At 39.9% G+C, this 25,161-nt stretch overlaps 2 protein-coding genes across 3 annotated transcripts; one reads left to right on the forward strand and one right to left on the reverse strand.

The window, feature by feature from the left end:
• Window positions 1–554: 554 nt before the first annotated feature.
• On the forward strand, window positions 555–8,769 carry retreg3 (reticulophagy regulator family member 3). The gene is made up of 10 exons (XM_084037568.1): window positions 555–659; window positions 889–1,164; window positions 2,732–2,838; window positions 3,028–3,058; window positions 3,161–3,287; window positions 3,799–3,883; window positions 4,359–4,496; window positions 4,874–4,953; window positions 6,234–6,366; window positions 6,450–8,769. The coding sequence occupies exons 2-10, from the start codon at window positions 917–919 to the stop codon at window positions 6,995–6,997; spliced, it is 1,497 nt and encodes a 498-aa protein (XP_083893694.1). The 5' UTR covers window positions 555–659; window positions 889–916; the 3' UTR covers window positions 6,998–8,769.
• A 1,859-nt stretch (window positions 8,770–10,628) lies between these two features.
• flii (FLII actin remodeling protein) lies at window positions 10,629–24,877 on the reverse strand. 2 transcript variants are annotated; one of them, XM_084037933.1, is made up of 31 exons: window positions 24,749–24,877; window positions 23,334–23,444; window positions 22,514–22,585; window positions 22,298–22,378; window positions 21,921–22,168; window positions 21,659–21,762; window positions 21,318–21,493; window positions 20,919–21,076; window positions 20,502–20,586; window positions 20,033–20,180; window positions 19,779–19,909; window positions 19,578–19,685; window positions 19,310–19,414; window positions 18,962–19,141; window positions 18,684–18,766; window positions 18,368–18,442; window positions 18,054–18,137; window positions 17,003–17,174; window positions 16,502–16,609; window positions 16,183–16,374; window positions 15,831–15,929; window positions 15,550–15,639; window positions 15,316–15,455; window positions 14,834–15,065; window positions 14,568–14,722; window positions 14,427–14,487; window positions 14,200–14,328; window positions 13,739–13,845; window positions 13,461–13,566; window positions 13,280–13,345; window positions 10,629–13,142 (listed from the first exon to the last, which is right to left on the reverse strand). In XM_084037933.1, exons 1-31 carry the CDS (start codon window positions 24,809–24,811, stop codon window positions 13,008–13,010), a joined length of 3,804 nt encoding a protein of 1,267 aa, XP_083894059.1. In that variant the 5' UTR covers window positions 24,812–24,877; the 3' UTR covers window positions 10,629–13,007. The 2 variants fall into 2 exon arrangements, with proteins under 2 accessions (XP_083894059.1, XP_083894058.1); XM_084037932.1 differs by having other exon boundaries at window positions 19,578–19,688.
• Between the last annotated feature and the right edge of the window lie 284 nt (window positions 24,878–25,161).

Below are 25,161 nucleotides of genomic sequence, written 5' to 3' on the forward strand. Positions count from 1 at the left end.
GGATAGGTGGATATGAGGGAACTGAGCAGTTGTATGTGATGTTATGCTGTTTCTCCGTCGACTGTGTCATGCAGTGATAAATAGTGTTGCTTCTACAATGAGATATACCAGTTTCGGCCTTAAGTGCCCTCTTGTGGTCACAAACAGTAACTACAACTAAACTGCCACTAATCAAGTTAGATGTAACATCATAGTATTATTTCCGGTTAATTCATTCAAAATAAAGCTTTTACGTTGTGTGCCCGTAGACACAGTGTCAATACCGTTAACTTTCAAACCACCAACTCCCGTGCCATGCATAAAGGCTTTCTACATTTTCAAACACTTTTTGGTAACCAGCGCTCTGTTTCCGCGTTTACGTGTCATCTCGCGTGTTTCTGATTGACATTTCAATGATTGATACAATCATTATATACAGTACAAAATAAATATATAGATACTTTATTTTAACTATATTTTAACTTAAAATAGGTTTTCTTGATGGTTTGCTGGATTGGTCAATGTACTGCTTGAAATAAACAAATACAGATTCCTATTTCACTTGAACGCAGCATGACACGGAGATTGTACGGATTCTGATTGGGCTGCTCGGGGCTCGGAAAAACAGGTTACGCCATATTGCCAGCTTTCGAAGAGATTTCTGCAAAAATGCCCAAATAGTACGTGTCACCGTGTTTTAAAACATATCGACGTTGTCTTTGATAATATGCCTGCTTGTTTTACAAAGAGGTGTTAAGTATTTAATGCTAGCGCGACGGCTCAGCTGGCGTGGCTAGCTGTTAGCTTAGAAACATTAGCATTTGTGTGTTGGTCGGTGTCAGTGAGAGGAGCTGTGGCGCTGTGGTCCCCCTCATGTACCTGTTTTCACTCGTGTCTTTATTTTTACAGGCTGACTTTATCGACTGCAGACGCTAAGATGGCGCACATTGGTGCAATGGAAGACGCACCCACGGGTGAATGCTCTGCCCAGGAGGGGTCTGGTGTGTGCCTGCGAAGTCGACCGTGCTCCACCGAGAGAGACGGGCAGGTTCGGGCTGTCAAAGCGGTCCTTCAGTCCAGGCTGGGGCCCTACGAGCCCGTCCTGACCTACCTACAGTCCGTCCTGGTGTGGGAGAGACCTTTACAGTGTGTGCTGCTCTACGTGGCGGTCAACGTCGTTTATTGGTGAGTTTTACCTCAAATGTAGTACATTTGGATGGCATGGATAACCAGCGGGGCTGTATGGTCGTTGGGCGAAAGCCAGCGGATGCTGCTTTGACACAAATGTTTCACCTGTCAGTTCAAGACGAGACAGATGGCCGGTGCCACTATTTTTAGACGCACTCTACAAACACTTGTACCTTAACGCCAGCGTTGCTGTGGATTAACCGCGCTACTAAATTCACTGTTCCTGCGTGAGCGAGGCCGAACATTTAGATTAAATCTGCAATTTTACGTGTTGACGTGTCAGTGAGAGGGAGTTACTGCAAGTGTGTGAGGCCATGAAGCACATGAATAGCAGTCTAATTATTATGTGTGACCAGCCCTAAACCCAGAAGTGTACTCAAACAAGAAAGAGGACGAGTCTTGCTTAAATAAGGCGAGCTTGATATTGTTATACTGAGACATGAAGAGAGGAAGCTGGGTTGACCTTTATTCAATCAGACCAGGGGGTCCTTATGTCGCTCTCCCTCTCTCTCCTCTTAACTTGTGCTGCACAAAGATATGCATTCAGTGGTGCAATATATGTATATATGTTTTCATATATATATATTAATGTATACACCTATTTTTTTCCCCACATACTTGTCTTTTCTTTACCTTCTAGTTGTCCAGCGTTGTCAAATTCCTTTTATACGCACACATACTTTGCCAATAACATTTCTGTCTATAATCACTGAGGTTGTTTTTCCTTTTAAAGCACCAAGTAGAAAACATATATCGAATAATACAACCCCTATTCCATCAAATACTAAAATACATCCACAAAAGCTGCTGTTTAAGTGACTGTTAGCATTTATCAAAAGGTATATTAAGTTGTTTTGCAATAATTCGTAGTGTAAGGGTACATTCTGTTGCCTTGGTATAAGGCGAGGTTTACTTGACATTTGCATGTCATGTTTGCTGGCATCTCTAGCTACTAATTGCACTGCTACCCCAAATACCAACACATCTCACTCTGCCAACAAACTCTTTGTTAGGTTAATCTCTGCTGATTGGCAGAATCCCGTAACATTGTTGTGGTCAACAAACATTGAGGTCTTGTGACCTAAAAGTGGATCAGCGCTTTGGACTTAAATTCTTAAAACCAAAGAAAGTGAAAGTGAACAAAACTCCTACAAAGATGGAAACCACCTAAAACTGCACCTGCAATATCACAATCTAGATGCACAGCTGTAGCTTTTCCATTGTAAGTGGATAGAACATTTATTTACACTTCTTTTAAGATACATTTTAGAAATATTACAGCAGTGTCATCAGTTTTGAAAAAGAAATGTAGCAGCCTATCCTAAGTGAATATTATCTTTCAGTGTTAATTTCTATGTCATAACGAATGGGTGTAACACACACACACAGAGCAGTGGGACGGATAAGTTCCCCTTTTCTTAGCCCTGACTAAAGGAAGCAGATCGTCACGCAAGGGTATTGTGGTTTCATGAATTATACCAAGCTGTTGAATTTGTCATCCTTTACTCATGGGATAGCAGGCCATTAGAAGAACTGTCTGTTCACTGGTTTTTATTCCCTCCAGGTTCTTTGCCCTGACCTCACTGCGCCTGCTGTTCCTGCTGGCTTCTGGGCTGGCTGTGGTTGTCTGTGTTGATACCTGGAGAAATAAGATCTGGCCAGAGATTGGAGGTGATAAAAGTAGCTTTTTATGGCTTGCAAGTGATTTGTATTACATCTGGAACAGTTAATCTCCCAAACCTGTGTAACCTACCAAGTGTTCAAGAGATGTTTAAGTAGAAAATGCAACATAATTTTTTACTTTTAATATATTGTACACACTATTTTTTATAAAGTGATGTTCTCTTTCTCTCTCCACAGTCAGAAACCTGGAAGAATCAGAAAATGATAGGTCTGTTTCTGTAATTCCAGCCTTAAAAGAAAATGCCAACTAAAATAAAGTTAAAATAAGTCAGTATTAATCATTTTCTCTCATCATTTTCTCTCTGTCTAGCTGGGGTCTGGTGCAGCCTGGCATCCTCAGTGTGCCTGAACTGTGCCATCACATGGCTGAGGCCTGGGTCAGTGGAGCAGTTCTCGCATCCAGTGCGGTTCAGTACAAACAACATAATCCTGGCAAGGTGAGGACAACGCACAATATGACAAAAATTTATAAAAATAATCTCTCCTCTATTTCTGAGAGGCAATAAGAGAAAAAAGTGAAATAAACCAAATCTCAGTAACGTTTGTAAAATAGGGGGAAGGTGGGTTTTGTGGTGATTAGCCATTCACAAAAGATATCGATGACACATTGGAGCAACAATGATTTCCAAATGTCATCTTCTTTTCTCTCCCACTATAGTAGCATATTACAAATTATGTTTTATGTAAAATGTTTTTAAAAAAAATAGAGAAGGCCATAGTTTTCTTGTAAACATGTTCTTTGAGCATAAGAAAGTAGAGATAAGTAATTTATATGTATATATAATTATAACTTTTTCAGTCTCGTTATTCTCAAACCAGGCACCACAATAATCATGATTCTAATAAAAGTGAATGAATGAGTGAATTTCAATGTGCTGTCCAGCCCTCTTCTAGTTGTAAGAATGTGATACATGCGCCGTAGCCAACATGAATCTCCCTGTGTGTCAGTTCTGCATCCTGACCTGTGGCGTGTTCACCTGCTTGGCTGTGGTTGGACGCTACATTCCTGGATTGGTGCTTTCCTACTCAGCTGGTGAGTCCCAGCGGTTTAATCAGTTCTAACTACACATCCGGGCTTCTTCACGGGACCACGTTGGCAGGGAAACTGAGCCTAACTGCTCTTAATTAAAAATACATGGGTGGTGAAACCAGATCTGTGGGGCCCCGGTGGCAGAGCCCGGCCTGTGAGGTGATTAAAGCCGCCGTGAGACACACAAGGGAGGAAGGAGTGAGGGAAGGGAGCCAGGCAGAAAGCTAAGGAGGTCAGCCTGAGACCAGGCTAATCTCCTAACCTCTAACAAGTGTTGGCTGGAGAGCCGGGGAGGCTGGAGCTGCTAAGGCCTTCGACTCTGACGTCTGCAACAATCCACAGCAGGGTGAACTCCCTGCTGCTCTCTGCCTCATCTCTACTCAGTGATGAAAGTTATCTAGAAACTGAATACTGAACATAAATAAACACAGCTTTACTCATTCTGTGTAATGACGAGTATTCTCTCCCTCTCCTCTAGTGTGGGCTACTGTCCTGGCTCCTCTGGGAGCCTATCACAGGGTTTTTCAGCATGTGTGTATGAAGCTGGATCCGGTCCTGCAGCGACTGGACTTCAGTGTTTGTGGATACATGATGTCAAAGCCTATTGATAACCAGTGTGAGTACTACATCATGTTTTTTATATATTTAAAAATGCTGTGTGCTGATTTGACATTGCAATTTAATTTAAAATGAAAACAAAGCCACAATTGGACTTTAAAACAATAAATGTAAGGTGAAGATAACATTCACATGGATTTCACAACCGACAGTGTTACTTTACTGAGGGTCCATGTTGGATAGATAACACTTATATGATATGCTTTTCTACTGATTAAGACATGTTTTGTCCTCAGGCTGCTCATTTGGAGCCAGCAACGTATCAATGTTCATGCTTTAGTGCCCTCTGGTGGCAGAAAAAACACATGCTGTTGGTTTCACTTGGTGACTCTGAATGTAAAAATATCGTCTGTATGGTTTTGTTCTTGTCTGCAGTCCTGCGGAGGCCTCTCCGTGGTGCAGGATCAGGAGAAGACAGCGACAGCGAGGAGGAACTGGCTGCTTTCTGTCCATCGGTAAGTCTGCTTAAGTCTCTTAATGGTATATTTCCATTCATCTGACATTGATATTAGTGAATATCTTATTGTGGCTCTGTACTGGTGACAGTCGTGGCTGGAGGCATCATGCTCTCAGGTTGTCCATCCATCCCATTCTTGTGAACGCAATATTTCAGGGACATCTTAAGGGAATTTCTTAAAGTTTGGCACAAATAAACAAAATATGACACATGCTTACATCAGCTGCCACCAATCAGTTTGATCCATCCATCAATAAATCTGTAACTTTGGCTCTGCACAGAGCTAAAGGTTACTGTGACCTCATACATTTTTTTTAAATTTTTGGCCAAAACTAAATAATTTATCTGATAGTTGTTTGCCTCATTACTTTACTCCGCAGTATCATTAGTCTCTGCCTCCGACAACGGAGATGAAGGAGACAGCGTCATTTCCTGTAATTCATCATGAGCCACAAAAGCGGGGGGCTTTTACTGGTCACTGCCCCCACAGCGAGTCGTTCATCATAACAGAGACCCAACAAAACACTGATCAAATTCGTTGCCAGCTATTGTTAGAATGGATTTAGGTTGATTCACAGCACCCCTGAAGACAAAAGCCCCGTCTCGTTAACCATGCGTTGTGATTGTAACTGTTTTTGTGTCATCATCATTCATGTCTATAAACCAATGTGTTTGCGATTGTTTGCTAGAGCACAGTGGAGGAAGAAATTCTAACTTATTTCCCTGAGCATAGAAGTATTAAGTTCTTATGTACCGTAGAGTAGGACATTGTTTACAGGAGCTCAAAGTTCTTCTAGCCTCTTAATTTTTTGGTAAAAAAAAATACTGACATTTTTAATGGTTTTTCTTCTAACATACTATATTATAAATAAATAAAGATTGAGTTACTATGGTTTTTATAACACTTTGATAGTATAGTATACTATACTATGATGTTTCTATGAAATTGTGTTTTTGGCATACTATGACTTTGTATGTCCTACTATATAATACGTTTAATTACGTATATCATTTTAATGACGTACTTTGCTATTTTTATGACATTTGAAATCATATCCTAGGAGATAAAACACCTGTTCGACTTGACGTTGTGATTTCTTTTAACGGCATATTATGCCATTTTTTTGTGCATGCTGTCACATGTGAGCACCAAAATCACAAAGGAATAGGGATCATCCAGATGCCTTCACCAGTTCTTATACTTATATATAGAGTATAGAAGTATAGAAGTTCCACCTGGTATATCTATTTTTAATGTTGATCCTCTGTCTCTCCTAGTTTGATGATGCTATTGTTGCAAAGGAACTTGCTCTGACTGACTCTGAGCACTCTGACGCGGAGGTGTGCTATACTGACAATGGAACGTTTAACCTGTCGCGTGGCCAGACTCCACTCACAGAGGGATCTGAGGGTAAGTATGCAGATATATTATATGTGGTGTATCGGGTTTCTTCTTGTCCCTCACCATGTCCTCGTCTGTTTATTTTTTGGCAGATCTTGACAGACACAGTGACGCTGAAGAATCCTTTGCTCAAGACCTTCCAGACTTTCCCTCCATAAACCCTGATGCCACTCTGATGGATGATGACGATGAGTCAAGCATAGGTCTACCTAGTCTGGCTTTGTCTGGGCTAGCTAGTCACCGGGCTTCAGTGCTGGATGTAGATTCTCATCTGGACTCAGATCAGGAGGATCTGGATGCAGAACTTTCTCTCAGTGGCCTGCCACCCGCCTGCGATTTTGCTGGAGACTTGGCCGGAGTCATTGCCAGCAACATGATCCAGGCAGCGCTGGCTGGGGCGATGCAACCTCGGCCTCCTGCTGCCCAGCGCCGAGAAGGCCTTCCAAGGGCCGGAGCCCACCGAAGCTACCGCAAGCAGTCCAGCTCCGAGCTGGACACAGACTTGGACGGAGAGGACTTTGAAATGCTGGATCAGTCTGAACTGAACCAGATGGATCCCATTGGTGGAGGAGGGGGTACTAGACGGGGAGAGAGCCAGGGGTCTAACTTCTTATCTAGCCTGCTGGGTAAACCACAGTAGTGTGTGTGTGTTTGTGTGTGTTTGTGTGAGAGAGTGTGAGCGTACGCCTGTGTTAACGAGTGCAACAACTTCATAGGCAGTATTCATGTGATGAGCTGTGATTGTGTGAGATGATTTTAGGTTCCAGCAGCGCTGCTTCTAATTGGCATAATTTTATCACTGTGAAGAACTTCTTTTTTTCTACCTTTTTCAAACCGTTCTCCCATACTTTTAAACCCTGATCATCCAGACTTTTACTTTGTAGGCTGAGCAATAAGGAAATGCAACAACAAACACGAAACACATTCAGGCATTAAATAAACCAGCATTATTGAGCCTTGTTGCAGTCTTGTAATTATATGCGTCCGTATATTACAACGCTACTTGTTAATGACTATAATAAAAAGAACAGTGCCCATAAAATCTTATCTACCTGGAGGTCGAGACATACAGGGCTATTAAACATGGGACCAAACATGACATTCCTGTCGGTTGAGCTGAGCCATATTACTTTAAGGATAACATTATGGAACAGCATAAAATGTCAAAGATTCTTTGGTCACAGTTGAAATAGATAAATCAAGCCCTCATTGGTTTCCATCTAATTTTGTCAAAGAACCAACCATTCATGTTGCTGTTGATATCGGTCCTCTGCTGTCCTTTAAGTTGTGTGGCTATCATCTGTTAAATTATTTCTTTCATCAGAGGTTTGTAGATTTTAATTAACATATTTTTTAACTCTTATCAGCACTTGTGGATTTGGACAACCATTCTCTTCCGTGATGATGCGAAACATTTGGCTAAGAGTTTCACTTCTCAGTCTGATTTTTTTACTAACATATGAAGGCATTTTCATGCTTTTTTGTTTAAAGAATGTCCCAATAGTCTTAAATGTCTGACCTGGAGAACTGCTTGATTTGTATCTTTGTTTTTCATTTGGTTCAGGAACCTGTGACCCAACGGTAGGCCTGTTTGTTTTTCTATGTGAGTACCCAGTTTTTAATATTTTTCATTTTCTAGCCCTTTAATGCAGCTCAATAACATATTATGCTCCTGTTTAGTACCATGAATTAGCCCTCAGCTTTGTGTGTTTTTCTTTTTCAAAAGTCATATTCAAATAAATTTCATGCTGAACTTTTTAAGAGAAAAATCTAATATCATTCAATTCATAGATATTTTACTATTTTAATGGGGAAACATGTTTACATCAAACTTGGGTATAGAAAGTTGTCTTATATCCTTTTATGAAGTGTTTGTATGTAAAGGTTTGAAGTGTTTTTTTGTGCTGGTCAGCCTGCTTTCCTGATGGACAAACCATGTCAGTATGTCAAAACTTTACTCTGGAAATGGCACTTAAAACCTGAATGAGCCACAGTTGAGATTTACAAAAATGGGATATATCAAATAGTCCAAAAATACATGCAAAATGCTGGGTTTTTATAGACGCACTGCTCTCTTTAATTGTGTTATTTAGAGAGGGAAGTTATAGCAGCAGAAGGATTGAGCGCAATAGAAAAACTGCTGTATCCATATTCAGGAGGGTAGCAAAGAAATGTGCACTGATTGGAATTTACTGGGATTTTTAGGCTGAAAAAAGAGGAGGTCCTAGTTGTTTGACTTGGTTTAGCCACCATGTTGCTCATTGCTGCTCCATGAAGAGTCGGTTCCTCAGTATGAGTGATCTGTGGTCAGTTAGATGATGTAATCTGCATAGTAGTGTATTTTCTTCTCTGTAACTGATTTTGATATGTTTTGATGTGCAAACTGTATTGAATAAAATGTTTGCAATTAAATCTATCTTAGGTATCATTTCATCAGAAAGGAGGTGAAAGTTAAACGGTACAGATGAAGCTCTTGAGATGAAAAAAAATCATATTTAACTAAGTCATCGTATAAATAGTCATTAAAAGGCAGTGTATATCTACGGAGCCCCCCTGCTGTCAGTCAAGAAAAAAAAAGCCATGTACTAAACCGAGGGAATGGTTTGCTAAACCGTGCGTGGTTTGTCGACTGACTTTTTTCGTGAATTTTCGACAGATGACAGATTACATTTTTTTATTTGACTATGGCTTTTTATGACTGTTTTGGACTCCCTACGCTCAGACTTTGCTTGACATACGATATGAGGGGTTTTTAAGACTTTTTAATAGTTTTTTTAAATATTCTATGAATTTTGTCAACTGACTTTTTTCGTCAATTTTCGACATACTATACTATGACTTTTTTTTTTTTTAAATTTAACTATGGCTTTTTATGACTGTTTTGGACTTGCTACGCTCAGACTTTGCTTGACATACGATATGAGGGGTTTTTATGACTTTTTAATATTTTTTTACAATATTCTATGAATTTTGTTGACTGACTTTTTTCGTCAATTTTCGACATACTATACTATGACTTTTTTCATTTGAAAAAATTTGACTATGGCTTTTTATGACTGTTTTGGACTCACTACGCTCAGACTTTGCTTGACATACAATATGAGGGTTTTTTATGACTTTTTAGTATTTTTTGACAATATTCTATGAATTTTGTCGACTGACTTTTTTTCGTGAATTTTCGACATACTATACTTTGACTTTTTTTTTTTTAAATTTAACTATGGCTTTTTATGACTGTTTTGGACTTGCTACGCTCAGACTTTGCTTGACATACGATATGAGGGTTTTTTATGACTTTTTAATATTTTTTGACAATATTCTATGAATTTTGTCGACTGACTTTTTTTCGTCAATTTTCGACATACTATACTATGACTTTTTTTTTCTAAAAAAAATTGACTATGGCTTTTTATGACTGTTTTGGACTTGCTACGCTCAGACTTTGCTTGACATACGATATGAGGGGTTTTTATGACTTTTTAATATTTTTTTACAATATTCTATGAATTTTGTCGACTGACTTTTTTCGTCAATTTTCGACATACTATACTATGACTTTTTTTTCTTTTGAAAAAATTTGACTATGGCTTTTTATGACTGTTTTGGACTCACTACGCTCAGACTTTGCTTGACATACGATATGAGGGGTTTTTATGACTTTTTAATATTTTTTTTACAATATTCTATGAATTTTGTCGACTGACTTTTTTCATCAATTTTTGACATACTATACTATGACTTTTTTTCTTTTGAAAAAATGTGACTATGGCTTTTTTTGACTGTTTTGGACTCATTACGCAATGGATGGTTGTCTGTCTCTACATGTCGGCCCTGCGATAGACTGGCCTCCTGTCCAGGGTGTACCCTGCCTTCGCCCAATGACAGCTGGGATCGGCTCCAGCCCCCCCGCGACCCTAAATACAGGATAAGCGGTAGAAAATGGATGGATGAATTTGACTATGGCTTTTTATGACTGTTGTGGACTCACTATTCTCAGACTTTGCTTGACATACAATATTCTATGAATTTTGTCGACTGACTTTTTTCGTGAATTTTCCGACATACTATAGTATGACTTTTTTTTGTTGTTGAAAAATTTGACTATGGCTTTTTATGACTGTTGTGGACTCACTATGCTCAGACTTTGCTTGACATACGATATGAGGGATTTACGATCTGACTTTTCTTTCAATAAAAAAATTACTATGGGTCAGAAAAACACAAATGTAAAATGACAACAGTGCAAAAAGAAAGCCAGATGACAAAATATGTAATGTGAGATTTGATTTTAATATAAAATACATAAATAAAGCATCTGCAGGTGGCATCAGGAGCATGTGCACATATTCATATACATACAAAGATGTGTGTAAGACTCAAACACACACACATACACACACTATCAGGCATACAATTCACCCCACAAATTAAATTATAAAGAAACAAAATGATGGTAGCTGCAGCCATTTGAGAACACAGAATAGACACATCTCGCTTGGACCATTTCAAACAGAAAAGGTCACATGACCTCAAGAAGCACTGAAGCAGTTCTATAAAAAGTTGACCTGGAGGCACTGATCTAGAAAGGTTGAAACTGATCATAACATGTGTTAACCATACAAACTAACTGCTGATATGAGATCAGTGGAACCAGAAGACACTATATTTATTAAGATATGCCTTGTGTTTCAAAAGGACTCATTAAAATCTGCAAATAAAAATAAATGTTTATTTCAAAATGATAAACATATTGGAAAAATAAAGTTACACTTCAAAATCAATGTCCGACTAAACCTAAACCTCTAGAGATTTTAACATGATGCCTCTACTCAGAAATTATTAGAATACATTTTGGAAAGAATTTCTTCAGCTTTTCTTTTGTCACCACCACTCCAGAAGAGCCAAAAACCAAAACATTTTGACAAGTTGAATGCAACCTGTAACATAGGAGAATACAGGAGTATTTACTTTCAGTATCTCCCGGCCTCTACCAATTGCACATTTTAATATCCGTCCTTACAATTAAACAAAGCTCTGTCTCGCACTATAACTTGGATGCAGACCTCTGCTCAAGATTTCTTTGGCCAGATAAATGTAACTGTTAACAAATTACTGTCCAAAGCATCTTTTCATGAAAATCATTCTGTTAGGATGAAACATACGAAAAAGTTTCTCAAGATCAGTGGACAAGTTAAAGAGAACAGTGACCAATCAGACTCCCGGGAACGGCATCTTTCCATTTCAATCAAGGCGCATGGGGCAAAAGCACAAACATACCACGTACTGTATAGTACACGCAACAGAAGAATAAAATAAAATATATTTATAGACCAACATTCCTCAGAAAAACAAGTATAGTGCTGTTTTCTGTTAAGTCCCTCAATAACCAAAAAAACAATACAAACTGTAAAATCAACTTTTATCCTTAAACTGCTTCAAAAGAGCTGCGCAAAATGGCACACAGCATGAAGGAGCCACTCCTGCAATAATGAACACTTAAAGGGTAACTTTGGTATTTTTCTACCTGGACACTATTTCCTCCCATGTTTTGTGTCTTAGCATTAAGGAACCGTGCAGCCGCAAAACAAACTGCAAGGGTAATTGCGAACATTAATGTAACGTTGCGTTAGCTAAAAACCCTTGTGTATACCACTGACTGGCTCAGATTGTTACGATAAGTGTCTGATGACATAATAGAAAGGACTCACGGCCTTGCAGCAGCTGGTTCATCCTCCTCTGCCTGTTATCTCTCTCTCTCATCCACTCTTGGATATGTTCATCTGTATACTCATTTTCATATCCAACTCGTCAATATCACCTTAATATTCACTTATTCAGCCATGAGCTTGAAACTTAACTGCTTTCACTACTCCCAATACAACAACCACTACCAGGCTGGTACTTGCATTTGCACCATTTTCTTCTGGCAACACGTCACCTTGCAAGATTTTAAACCGCTTCCATAATGTCATCAGACACGGCAATAATCAGAGCCCGTCAGTGGCAAAAACAAGCACCTTTAGGGGACTGAAGTGGCCGATGCGGCTGCAGTCTACAGCAATAACTCAATAGTGGACCAATTTCTGAAATTTTCTTCACTGCTAGTTGGACACAGAAACATGGGCAAATAGCATTCAAGTTGAAAAATACTGACGTTTACCTTTAAACCTCCTCCACTTAAAACTATTGACCATGCAGCACAAGCTATGTGATAGCAGCAAAACAGATTGATATGTTAGGGCATTCACCTCGCTTTGGGTTTTTATAAAGCCTCTGTACACCGTAGATCTATTTTATCTCAAAACATAATTCTCTCATTTTAACAACAGCATTCAGACTTGCCACTAAAAAAGCTTGTAGAAAAAAGGTGATATTTTTGCTGTTTGCCCCAAATATAGGAAACAACCAACAGCTTCTTAACCAGAAAAAGTCAGATTGGGATGTTGTGCTAAACTTAAATCTGTTTTTGTACGCAGACCGACAGTATGGTTAAGAAGCTGTTGGACAGCAGTGCTGAGCAGGACGGGGGGAGGAATCAGAGCTCAGGTAAATCTGGATTAGGCATAGACACCATCATCATCTTACTGGTAGAAAATGACAGAAGCGAATACATTTGATGCATGTGTGAGCGTTTCTGTCCATGTGATTATCTATGCCAGGGGAGTTTTGAAAGCTCCCCAGGCATGGAAGCAGCGGCTGAAGCAGTGAGGCTCGTTCCCCTTCCGCACCAGTCGCAGTTTCCTGGGGTGTTCAGCATCCTTAGCGCGCATGTGCTGGATGTACACCTGGAGAGGATGAGGATCATTAAGATACGGAGATGGATGTATAACACTAAAATGTTTGAATATAATTATACACACAAAACTGACAGAAATGCATATGCTTGTATATAAAAAAAAAAAAAATGCAGTTATTCACTAACCTGGCAGGCTTTGAGACTAAGTTTGATCTCCACCTGGCTGGTCTGAGTACCAACCCACATGTACACCTGAGGGTAAACAAGGAAATGAGGCAGAAACACAAACAATTAATTAAAATACAGAGTAATACATGAAATCAAACCGATTCCACTGTAGACACTCAAATCTATGATGTATGGTTACCTCTTTGCCGTTGTCCAGCAGCATGATATCATCATCGGCCAAGTCGTCCTGACAGAAGTCTGAGCACTTCTCCGACACAGAAAAATAACCCTTCTCATTTGAACACCTGAGGGAGAGAGAGAAGTATAAGGGGGTTGAGAAATAAATAGTGGGGAAGCCAACAATTGATGGAAAGGAGAGTCAAATGAGAGAGAGGGAAGAGAGATATGAAAAGATTAATGGCAAAGAGCAGTTAGTATTAGTATTGCACAGAATACCTACAGATAACGCTTACTCACCTGAAGAGCCGAGCGTGTTTCATATAATCTGCATCTTCATCGTACTGCTTCTGAGAGCCAATCCCCACCCAGAAGAAGTTATCTGGCTCCTCCCCCTCATTAATTACCTAGGAGACAAACAAATGAGTTAGTTTGACTAAACATGTCTTCATGCTAAATATATAATAGACAGACAAACAGAAAGGGTCTACGCGTTTGCCTGCAGCTGATAATGAGTTGTTATAACGTTTCAAATGGTTGACATTAAAAACAACAAACAATAAGGGGTGCAAGCTTTAAAACAGACTTAGTATTTTAATGTTCAGTGCAGTTTAAGTGCAGCAATGAAAGGAGTTTAATATTTTCTTTAAGCTGGAGCAACGAAGATAGATAGAGGGAATTTGTTGAGAATGTCAAGTAACATACACAAATTATAGGAATATTATAGTTCTACTAAGACGCGCATACACACACACATTTACCTGTTTGCTGTATGTGTCGTCGAACATGCTGTTCATTATGTCCTCGGCTAGTTTGGCTTCGTCGGGGTCAGCTGCTCTGCCCACCCAGGTGTAAACGATGCCCTGATTGTCTGTGCTCTCAAACGGCACCTGCAGAAAACATATACTGTTAAACAATAACCAAAGACGGGGCTTTATTTGGGGTCTATTATTTTTATAAAATAAATAAATATATAAATAATCACAACCTTGAGAATGAAGCAAAACTCTGAGTTGAGATTGCTAGAATCGGTTCCAATCTGGATAGTCCTAAGAGAGAGATGAATGGTAAAGACAAAAGCTCTCTTGGTGTTTGAAAATCTAATAGGTGATAATAGCACTACGTCTACCTTGTGCAAAGTGCGCTGCCATTGGTGCGTATGTGGTAGAGGGAGGGCTGAGCAGAGTCCGTCTTCTGTTTCCTCTTCCCTTTGTGGATGATAAACTTCCTCTTGAAATGGGACAGGAACTTGAGGTTCTCCTGCTGCTGGGTCATACGCACAACCTAACCCGCAAGAAAAGACGATGGTCATCAAGTCAGCGTAATATTGTAAAAAAAAAAAAAGCATTTTAACAGTCTCAATGTCTAAGAATGTGTACAAATGTATCTGGATACCTTCAGTTTTCCAGGGAAAAGACTCTCAAACTTCTTCTGCAGCGAGAAGGTGAATGTGAGCCAGCCCATGTTGGAGGCCTGCCTGCCCTGCCAAAAGTACACAACGCACTGGAAGTCTTCCTCGGGCTGTTTGTCCTCTTCCTCCTCTTTTGCTGCTGCTCTTCCTCCTCCGCCACCTCCGCCCTCCTTCTTCTCATTTTCCTCATCTTCGTACTCCACAGGCACCCAGTATCTAAGATAGCAGAGGGAGATTAGTGTAAGGCAATGACTCACTTTCACAGAATGGTTTACAGTAGCTCCTGCTACAGTGAATGTCTTCAGGACAATATTTTGCCATGATGACTCACACTCAAGACTTACAAGATGAAAACAATACCAGCATCGCTGTTGTGACTGGTAATAATAATTTAAGTGATGTGTCTGGCTCGATACCCTCATACCCAGGAGTGCCAGAAATCAGTGCACAGTCATCATGTCCCTACCTGCAGAGGAAGACGTAGCAGTCCTGGGTGTGGAAGTGCCCAAACTCCTCTTCAGGCAGGCGAGCAAACTTCTTCCCCTCCAACACAAATCCTTCCATGCCATCCAGGTCCTCATTCCACTCCTCCATCAGTTGTTCAGCCTAGACAAAAAAAGATAAATATGCAACAAGTGGAGGTTTGTTTCATTCAAAAATAGTGAGTTCAAAGGAAAATAATAATCCGTGGTGTCTTTACCTCAGTAAGAGCCATGGCTGGCTGCCTGGGAAGGAAGAGTGCTGTGAGGTCAGCTTTCATCTGGTCTTTCTTCTCCGCGTCCTTCTTCACCTGAGACAGAAAACACAGATAAACACTTGCTGGGCTGACCAGACACAAGCATCTTAATATGGAGGCCAGACACATAGATGCTAACACATTTCTGTTTTTTGGGAAGAGGTAAAGTTGACTATTGACTATTTTATGAGTCACTGGTAGCCTCAACATTTTGATTTCTTTAAACAAACATATGTATCACTGACCTTGCCCTGTAGGTTGTCCTTCTGTTGTACGGTCTCAGCTGCTCTGGTGTAGTCCACCTTCAGCACATCATCCCAGTTCTTAAACCTGGACTTAAACACCTGAGGAAGAGGAAGAAGAGCAACTAAGGAAATACGATCATATATGTAGAATCTACCATTAAAAATATATATTGTAAATGTCCCCGCTGTGGGACTAATAAAGCATTATCTTAGAATATGAGTAAATTCATGAACAACACATGACCAATTTCTTTACCATTGTACTGGATTTTATATGCACATAATACTATGGAGGTGCACTTCCCACAGCCTCAGGTCTGCAACAGCAGTATGTCAAATGGTGCAGTATTACCTGGCATTCGGTTCCCTCCAGGTTACGCGTAACACAGGCATGTTTGGGCCGGTGCAGCATGGAGCAGATCTCCTGACCCAGTTTTAAGGCGGCGGCTCGGACGAGACGCGGAGACTTTCTTCCGATCCAGATGAACACGTCAGACCAGCAGTCCAAGATGTACACACACTTTGTGTCCAGCAGAGACTGCACCTGAGGAGAGCGATGGAGGTATGGAGGAGGATGTTAAAAAAAGAAGTGAAGTAGTAAATGGGAATTGTAAAGAGTCTTTATCAATCATATAATATATAGACATCTAGTTAATAGCAGATAAACATACCAGTCTCAGCTCTGGCAAAGTGTCCAGTTTGATCTTGTGGTCTTTGTGCTCCACTGACAGCTTGTAGTTAATCTGTGGCAGCTCGAGGTAGCCCAGACCCAAGCCCACCTACAAGTTAGGAAGAAAGAAAACATGTGAATGGTGAAATACTGTCTAGCAATCTGTTAATTTAGAGTGTTCCCCTCGTCATATAGCATAGACATTAATACTAAAGCAACTGTATGCAGGTCACAAAATACTTACTAACTTACTTCATCTGTAAAAGTGGAAATAGTCAGGCAAGTTTTAGTCAACCACAAACAGCACTCAAGCATCCATGATATAACCCAACACTCCATCCATGTTTCCCACTCCAATAAATCCCCAAATGGGATAAAACACAACGCGTAACAGTAATTACTACCCGCCTCAGACAAAGTGAACCAATTTGCAAAACACCCACGCTGCCTTAATACTGCATGTATACCTCTACTATATCAGCCATAGAAGGAAAAGACATACCTTGTATAGTTTAGGTCTGACAGGAGAGAAGTCCTCTGGTACGTGTTTCTTGATCTCCTCTGGTTGTCCTCCAAGTGCCTCCCAGAACCCGGGAGGCTCCTGGTTCTGCATGAGGGTTGTGATTTCTGCCTTCCCCTTACGCTCATTCTTATTGATCTTCTCTGCAAATAACCTGAAAGATATAAACAATGCACACCCACTTTGACGCTTTGCATTTTAATAGTTACGATTTTTTAAAGGGTGCAACAGACCATAAAACTTCGTTTGGATCATATCACAGTTCTTTGAATCATGAATCAGATCAACAGAAAAGGGGGGTAATCTAGTATAAGATAATATAATTTCATGTGTGGCCACGATAAAAAAAAAAATTCTCCACCTATACTAATAGTTGATGTCGATAGTCTATTGTTTTTGCTGTTGGTTTGTTAAACAGACAGACATTCTTTTTCACCACAGTCCCGATCAGAGATAATTTTATTCCTTTGTTACACTCATCTAGTAGTTATCTGCATAAAAACACACAACTCAAATGATGAGGAAATAAAATAATATATAAAAGATTGATTGATAAAAAAAATGGTTGCAGTTGTTTCAATTATGTATTATAAGTTAAACTGGCAATTCCCTCTCTAAAATATTTTATATTGCTATGAAAACACCTCGTTCAAACAGTATTTATTCACTTTTTACAAGATAACATTTTAACCCATCTTGACAACATTACAAATAACCTTCGTATAATACTTTTGAATGACACAGAGCATGAGCGCACCATAATGGCTCCAGTGCTGCACACTTTACTAGCTCTTCTCCTGCCAATTTCAACACAGGTTTTTGCTCACAATATAGCATTATCAAGGATAGGCGTAAGCATTAATATCTATCTCCCAATCATATATTCTTACTGAATATCGACCAAAAACTATTTCACACTGTGATGTAAACTGTGCAATTCATTTCTTGATTGAATGGTTTTTATTTATTTATTTATATTTTATGTATTTTGTTTTTTTCAGAAGTTTGTGTTACTTATTGTTTTGTGTCCTACCTGGCCTTTGTGGTGCTGCTGAGAGTAGCATTGGCTCCTCTCCAAATAAAGATGTCCGGCCCCGTGTCCAACAGGAAGACATACCTGCCGAAAAGAAAAAGACTGGATGTCATGGACACAATGCCCCAAGTTGCACACTAAATCAATCAGACATACTGTATACAATAGCATCAGAAAAAATATCAACTGCAGGTCTACAGTAAATGCAATGATTATGTCAAAGAAAGAAAAAGTGTTTGTATTAGAAGCAGGGTGTCAAACTACACTGTGTACTTCATGTAGTCTACAAGGCAGAAATGGTGTGTGAGAGTTACCGTGGGTCGAGGGAGGAGGCCTTCACAGGTACAGACTCCAATCTGATGTTTTTCTTGCCGTATACTCTGTACAACCTGATAAGACACACAAGGATTAAAACCGGATTTTAAACTGTTTACAGACCAAACTCACAATGTGTAAACTGTAAGCTGAATTGAATTCAGACTCAGAATTAACTTGATTTTGAGCAGCTTTTCAAAACAAGTTTCTAAAAAGATTACAACAAATAAGTAGTCAAATAAATTCGACTCGACTTAAAGAAAAAAAAAAATATGCAAGATGTGCTGTCTAAAAAAAAAGGTCCTTCCAGTTTACCTGACAGAATAGTGCGTGTCCTCCACAGTGTAGAATCCGCTGGCTGTTCCTCCCTCAATGTAGGAGATCTCATTGTTAAACACCTGCACACAAGACAAAAGGCCATTAACGACAGCATTAATTGGTAGATTATTCATATAGGTGCCATTTACAAAAGGTTTAATGTTGTACTGTGAAAGAGCTCATGCTAAGCTGAGATTGATCAGACGTGTTTTGATTGTGTATATCTGTGTGTCCCTGATGTATTTGTGCTGTGTGTACAGTATATTTATACATACTGCACTAAACTCCTCGCTTTCATCGCCCATCTCCTCCCGTATTGTCCTGCACTCTGCTCCCAGGAAATTCCTGAGGTTGACGGCATGGATGGCAGAGCCGGCCTTCTTGTCCAGAGTGGCTTCCTGGCCGATCCAGTAGAAGATGTGCCAGTTCAACGCGCCGTTGTCATCCAGGAAAGTCTAAGGTTGAAAAAAAGAAGACTTGTTTAGGCACTAACAGTACAGGAATACTTTAAGATGATATTTTTTGTTAGATTCACCCAATTTCTCTTATGATAATCTAAGTGACAGTTCATACAATCTACCGACACGTATCTCCTGTTAATGAAGGCAGATTTGACGTGTCACCTTGAGGATGATGTAGCAATCAGCCTCATAGAATTTGCCATGGAAAGTTTCGTCCACTTGTAACGGAATAAAGTTCTCTATCTGCCACACCGCTACACCTGGAATCTGCAAGAAGGGGAAACAGAAGAGATTTGCACAATGATATTTGTACAATGCAAAGAAGAAAAATCTTGGACTAATTAACTGTATATAAATCAGTCTTCAGAGGCACTTTCGGTGGTTGGAGATGAGAAAGGAGAGAGCACAGATACAGATAGAGATAGATTACCTGACCCGCGTCATCCATAAAGAACTCTGAATAGTCCAGTTGAGGTTTCTCAAGACTCTTGTCCCATCGCCGGACCTTTAAATCAGCATATTTCAACTCCCCGTTCTCCTGCAGAATTAGCAGATTTCTTGGTATACAAAATGTACCTGAAGCCTATTGTCTTCATCATTCTTTATCATCCTTCTTTATCTTCTCCCTTACCTCTAAGTTCTTCTTATCGTGTGCAACATCACTCATGCCCTTCAACACCTGCTTTGCCTGATCATCCTGAGAACAGTCCTTCCTCCTCCTTAGCCTCATCTTCCTTGCTAGGGGATCTCGGGGGCTGGCTCCTGGAAACACGTACACAGAGAGAGATTTAGAATAAGTTTCATTTACAGATGAACAAAAGACACTGGTATTGTATACATTCATGTACCATGTTTCCATACAGTCACAGATATAATTACAAGTACCTCCTCCGGCGGCAGCTACAGTAGCAGGTGAGGCCCCGGCCAGCCGGAGCTGGTTCTGCAGGGAGAAGTCTATGTTGTACCACTCTGCTGCTCTGTCGACTGGTTTAGGAGGCATCACTAGGTTGGGGTTCTCACGCACATCTAGACTCTACAGAAAGATAAAGTCACAAGAAAATATTTGTACCAATCATTCCTTTTTTTCTACATAGCAATCACATCAAAAATTGCATTACATAATATTACATTTACTTTATTTAACTGTAACCTACTTCCTTTTTAAAATTTATTGTAACATGCTTTGTCTTCATCAAAAGTATAAAAAACATACTAGTATTCTCTCCAGCCATGAGGGAGGTTACAGTCGGGTTATAAATAAGTAACCAAACCCACATTCATTCATTATTTGCCCAATATAAATGTGGTTTAAGAACAGCATTATCCGATTACTTTACTGGATTAAGTATTGTACCTCTAAATCAGTCAAGAAGTGGATGGCCTCAGGCAGCGTTACCAGGCGGTTTTTATTCAGCACCAGCTTCTTCAGCTTGCCACACCTAGACAACAACACAAAATGGCTTTGTCACATAATCACATTCTTGTGAGGTGACAAAATATGTCATGTTCAGAGAATCTGTTACTACCAATATATTTTTACATATCTGTTACGTTCGGCTATCTAAAATTCACTTTGAAGGGTTCTCCATAAAGATTGAGCCTTTTAGGGAAACATGTTAGGCAACAGAATCCATAAGTGAGATGTAAAAAATGTTGTTGACTTGTGTCAGCCAATTTAAAAATATCCATTGATCAATGCAGAATGATAATTACATGATTCCAACCAGTAACTCATCAATCATGGCAACCTCAATCTGTGTGTTAAACTCACCTACAGAGTCCCTCTGGAATGAGTTCCAGATTGTTGTTGGCGGCCATGAACTCTATGAGGCTGGACAGTTTACCAACGCCTGGAGGAACCCCATCAAAGTCCAATTTGTTAGAGTTTACATATAGCTTCTTCAGCTTGGCCAGTTTACAGATTGCAGACTGGATGGAGACATACAAACAAATGTTACACGTTAGAGATCACACAAATTATAAAAATCGAATTCATATAAATAACTATATAATCGACAAATGAATAAATCACCCAGTAAACCAAATTGCTTGTTAATACATTGGTTCAATGAAATTAAAATATTTATTTGTATTTAGTCAGATATTTCAACTCAAGCTGCACAGCTTTCTAAACACTGGTAGTAAGAGTCATATGTGTAATTGTCCTTACGGGCAGTGAGGTGAGCTGGTTGCGGCTCAGGTTAAGCGTCTCCAGCTGAGTCCACTGGTCAATGCAGAGGGACAGTTCTGAGATCTGATTACTGCTCAGATTGAGTCTCTTTAAACTGCCCAGTGAATAGAGGCACTCTGGCACCCGTGTCAGGTCGTTGCATGACAGGTCAACATCTAGGAGAGACAGGACGGACACATGTTCATAGAAATTATGTTTCCCCGGACATAGAGTATGAGGATATACACAAAGCAACGCATTTATTAAAAATGTACCACAGTGCACAGTAAACATAAGAAGAAAAATGTGCTCCAGAAAAACAAGAAAGTGGTGTGTGTTACCTGCTAATTGTGTCAGGCCCTCCAAGCTGGTGGGCATGTTGCTCTGGGTCCTCTGGGTGTTCCTCAGGTGAAGAGTTTGTAATGCCACCATGGCTGGCAGCTGGCTGCTCAGGCGCAGAGATAAAGAGAGCAGCATGAAATAAGTATATATATATTTCTTTTTTTTCACTTAGCTTTTGGTCTGACATGAGATCTATACATTTCCAGGTGTTTGTGTAAAGGATAGAGGAAAGAGGGAAGAAACAAAATAACGTCCTCGCACCGCAACTGGGCATGCATCAACGGGTTGTTGTTGAGTGTGAGCGTCTGCAGGTGAACCAGGCGTCTCATCTGTGGTGGCAGGCTGTCCAGCTTATTGTCGCTCAGGTCCAGATACAGCAGGTCTGTCAGGTTGATGAACAGCTGGTTGGGGATGGAGTCGATGCTGTTGTGGCTCAGATTAAGCACCAGCATGTTCCTGCTGTTCTCCAGATCCCTGGGGATCTCTGAGAGTTGATTGAAACTCAGGTCCTGAAGGAGCAGGAGAATAAAAAATTGTTTTTGTAATCAACTGAAAACGAGGGAAGGTAATAAGTGTAAAGCTATGTTTCTATGTTTTAATGGGTAGAGAAGGAGGGTTTGTGAGAGATTATGATGTACCAGCACAGAGAGGTCATCTAGCTGAAAGATGTCATCAGGTACTCCAGAGTTTTTCAGGTTGTTGGCTCTGGCTACTACCGCCTACACACACAGTGAAACACATTTAGGGATCTTTAATAACTACACATTGGCACAAACAGGCCATTGTCAAAGCATTAGACATAAATCTGCATGTGCTTTATGTGTATTTCTTATGCATGTGTGGGTGTCAGTTACCCGTAGGTTCGGTAGGCTGGACAGTTCTCCGTGTAAAGTAGTCAGGCTGTTGTGACTCACTGAAAGATGCTCCTAAAGAGGTAAAACACAGAGGTTTGGTTTACAGACACACAGTGCACAGCACTGCACAAAAATAATCTCAATAAGCTCTATGAGGCGCTCTGGTCACTGCTGTGCAATGTACTTCTTGCTCATTTTTCTCTAAATAATAATTTCACAGCAAACAGGATGAAATCAAAACAGATAAAAACAACTCCAGACACTGCGACTGCTAGCTGTGATAACAGACTTCTAATCTTATTAACTTACATTCGATAAGATCAAGCATGCTAGCATGGTTCACTGTGGATTTTACCGTGGCCTGCTGACAGAAGTTTTGTAGGTGTAGATTAGATAATCCTATCAAAGATGTTGGGGATTAAAGTAGGGCTGTGTGTGTCCTTAATCAGGTGAGGTTTTTAAATATTTAGGTGCATCAAACTGCTGATGTGATGTCATGTGCTATCAACAATGCAGTAATAAATGGCACATCAAAATAGAAAAAACAACAAACAAAAGTGCAGTGAAAATACGAACCAATGATTTACAACATTTTTTACAACAATTTAACACGGTTACTATTACTGACAATATAGACGGTACTACTACTAACACCATTGTGGAAGTGGTAAAAACGAAATAATATTGAAGTTTTGAAGGGTGTACATTCAGTATGATGATGTCCGATTAGTGACCAGAACAGCAACACCAATGCTAATGTGACTAGTATAAGCTAATAGAATAAGCTTATATGAATAGCAAATAGCACTGAGTGTCTCACCAGCTTCTGCAGAGAGGCCAGCTCTTCTGGGAGGTAACACAGTCCTGTCCTGTTTAGTTTCAGCCATCGCAGACTGCTCATACACTTGACATGCTCTGGGAAGTACCCGCCCTGTAAAGACAGATAGGGGAGAGATGGGGGAGACAGTAAGAGGTGAGAGAATGACTACTGGCACTAGTAATTGTAGTATTGACTTTATTATAATGATATGTCTATGTCTATAATATCCAACTGTGATGGACCTGGCGGAGAGTGTTGCATCTTTTCAAAAATGTTCAATATCATGTCAACATCCTTACGAAAATGTATCAAACAGTATATATTAACCTTGTAAATAAAGAAAAAAAGAGAACAGTAAATTGAATGTATGTGTCTAAATTACTAGTCTAAAGTCTAAACTTATTTTAATGCATTTCTCTGTCTCTGTAAAGCACTTTTAATTGCCTTGTGTATTAACGGTGCTATACAAATAAGCTTGCCTTGCCTTACATATAAAAATAGAAGTTGACATCATCTTTGTTGCAGTCATGGGTGGGTGCGATAGTACAACTCGCCAAAAAAGAAACGAATCGAACAATAGGCTACACGAGTAAACGCAGCAGACATTTGGTCAGCTGTAATGTTCAGTCTCCATTGTATTTTATAGTCACAGCCGTTACGATCTATGACACTAATTGGCAGAGGAAATGATGTCATCCTACATTGTCTGAAATTACAACATCAGCCATTCACTAACTGATAGACATACAAGTATTTTTTTCCAGCGTATCTACGTCCATACTGACATAGCAGTCAGCGTTAAATAGTTCTGTCACGTCAAATACATGCCAGATGATCTCAGTTGTTTTTCAGTTCCCCCAACTGATTTCACAAAGTGTGTCAAAACCTACAAAGTATGGCGACATTGAGTCAGCAACTCTAGTCAAGTCTAAAACGTTAGCAAATGGTATTGTTTTGCCCTCATGTTTATCTAAGCTATTTTAAACACTGATAACGCTGACATGTTCTGACATGGAGCTTGTGCTTCGAAGCCAGACAGCCAACACTGACGCTAAATTAGCTAGCTAACGTGACGTTGGAATCATGAACTACGTTATCCCAAATTACCCAGAATAATCTAACAAAATAGAGACGTAACACTGCGTTAACAGACCTACTTAACTAAACAAAACTATTTAAACCGCCATACATGACTTTTGTGGACGAAAGCAGACTATTACTTTGTCCACGTCCAACATCTGACAACTGGCTAACGCCCAGTGCTAGTAGTGTTAAGCTAAGCTAGCTAGTGTTTTAGCGAACTCAGCTTTGAGTTGAGTGCGTCTCTAATTTACATTGTCTTTAGCTAGCTAGCTAGCTAAGTTACTCAACATCCACGGATATAAAAAGCAACGACTATTGCACAAAAACCTTACTTTAAAGTCGTTTCCACTGAGATCCACCCCCCTAATGAAAGGAAGAACTCCGGTAGCAGCCATTTCTGGTTGTTGTCAGCTGCTCTTCCCTCAACGGTCTATTTTGGTCTAGAGGCAGGGAAGGCGTTGGGTTGTGACGCGGACTACCTACTCTTCTTCTTTTGAATTAAAACGGCAGTTGACAAGCACGGTTTTAGGCTCATGACTGCCACCACCCGTTTAGGAACGTGAACAACAAATGATAATCATACAGTATATATATATCGCCCTCCAGTGGTCATTAGGGATTACAACATATATGTATTTGCTTCTTCTTCTTCTTCTTCTTCTTCTTCTTCTTCTTCTTCTTCTTCTTCTTCTTCTTCTTCTTCTGGACTGAATTCTGGGGGACGAATTCTGGGGGACGATATTAA

The sequence above is a fragment of the Eutrigla gurnardus genome (genome assembly GCF_963514095.1).
Source record: "Eutrigla gurnardus genome assembly, chromosome: 20".
NCBI classification, from domain to species: Eukaryota; Metazoa; Chordata; class Actinopteri; order Perciformes; family Triglidae; genus Eutrigla; species Eutrigla gurnardus.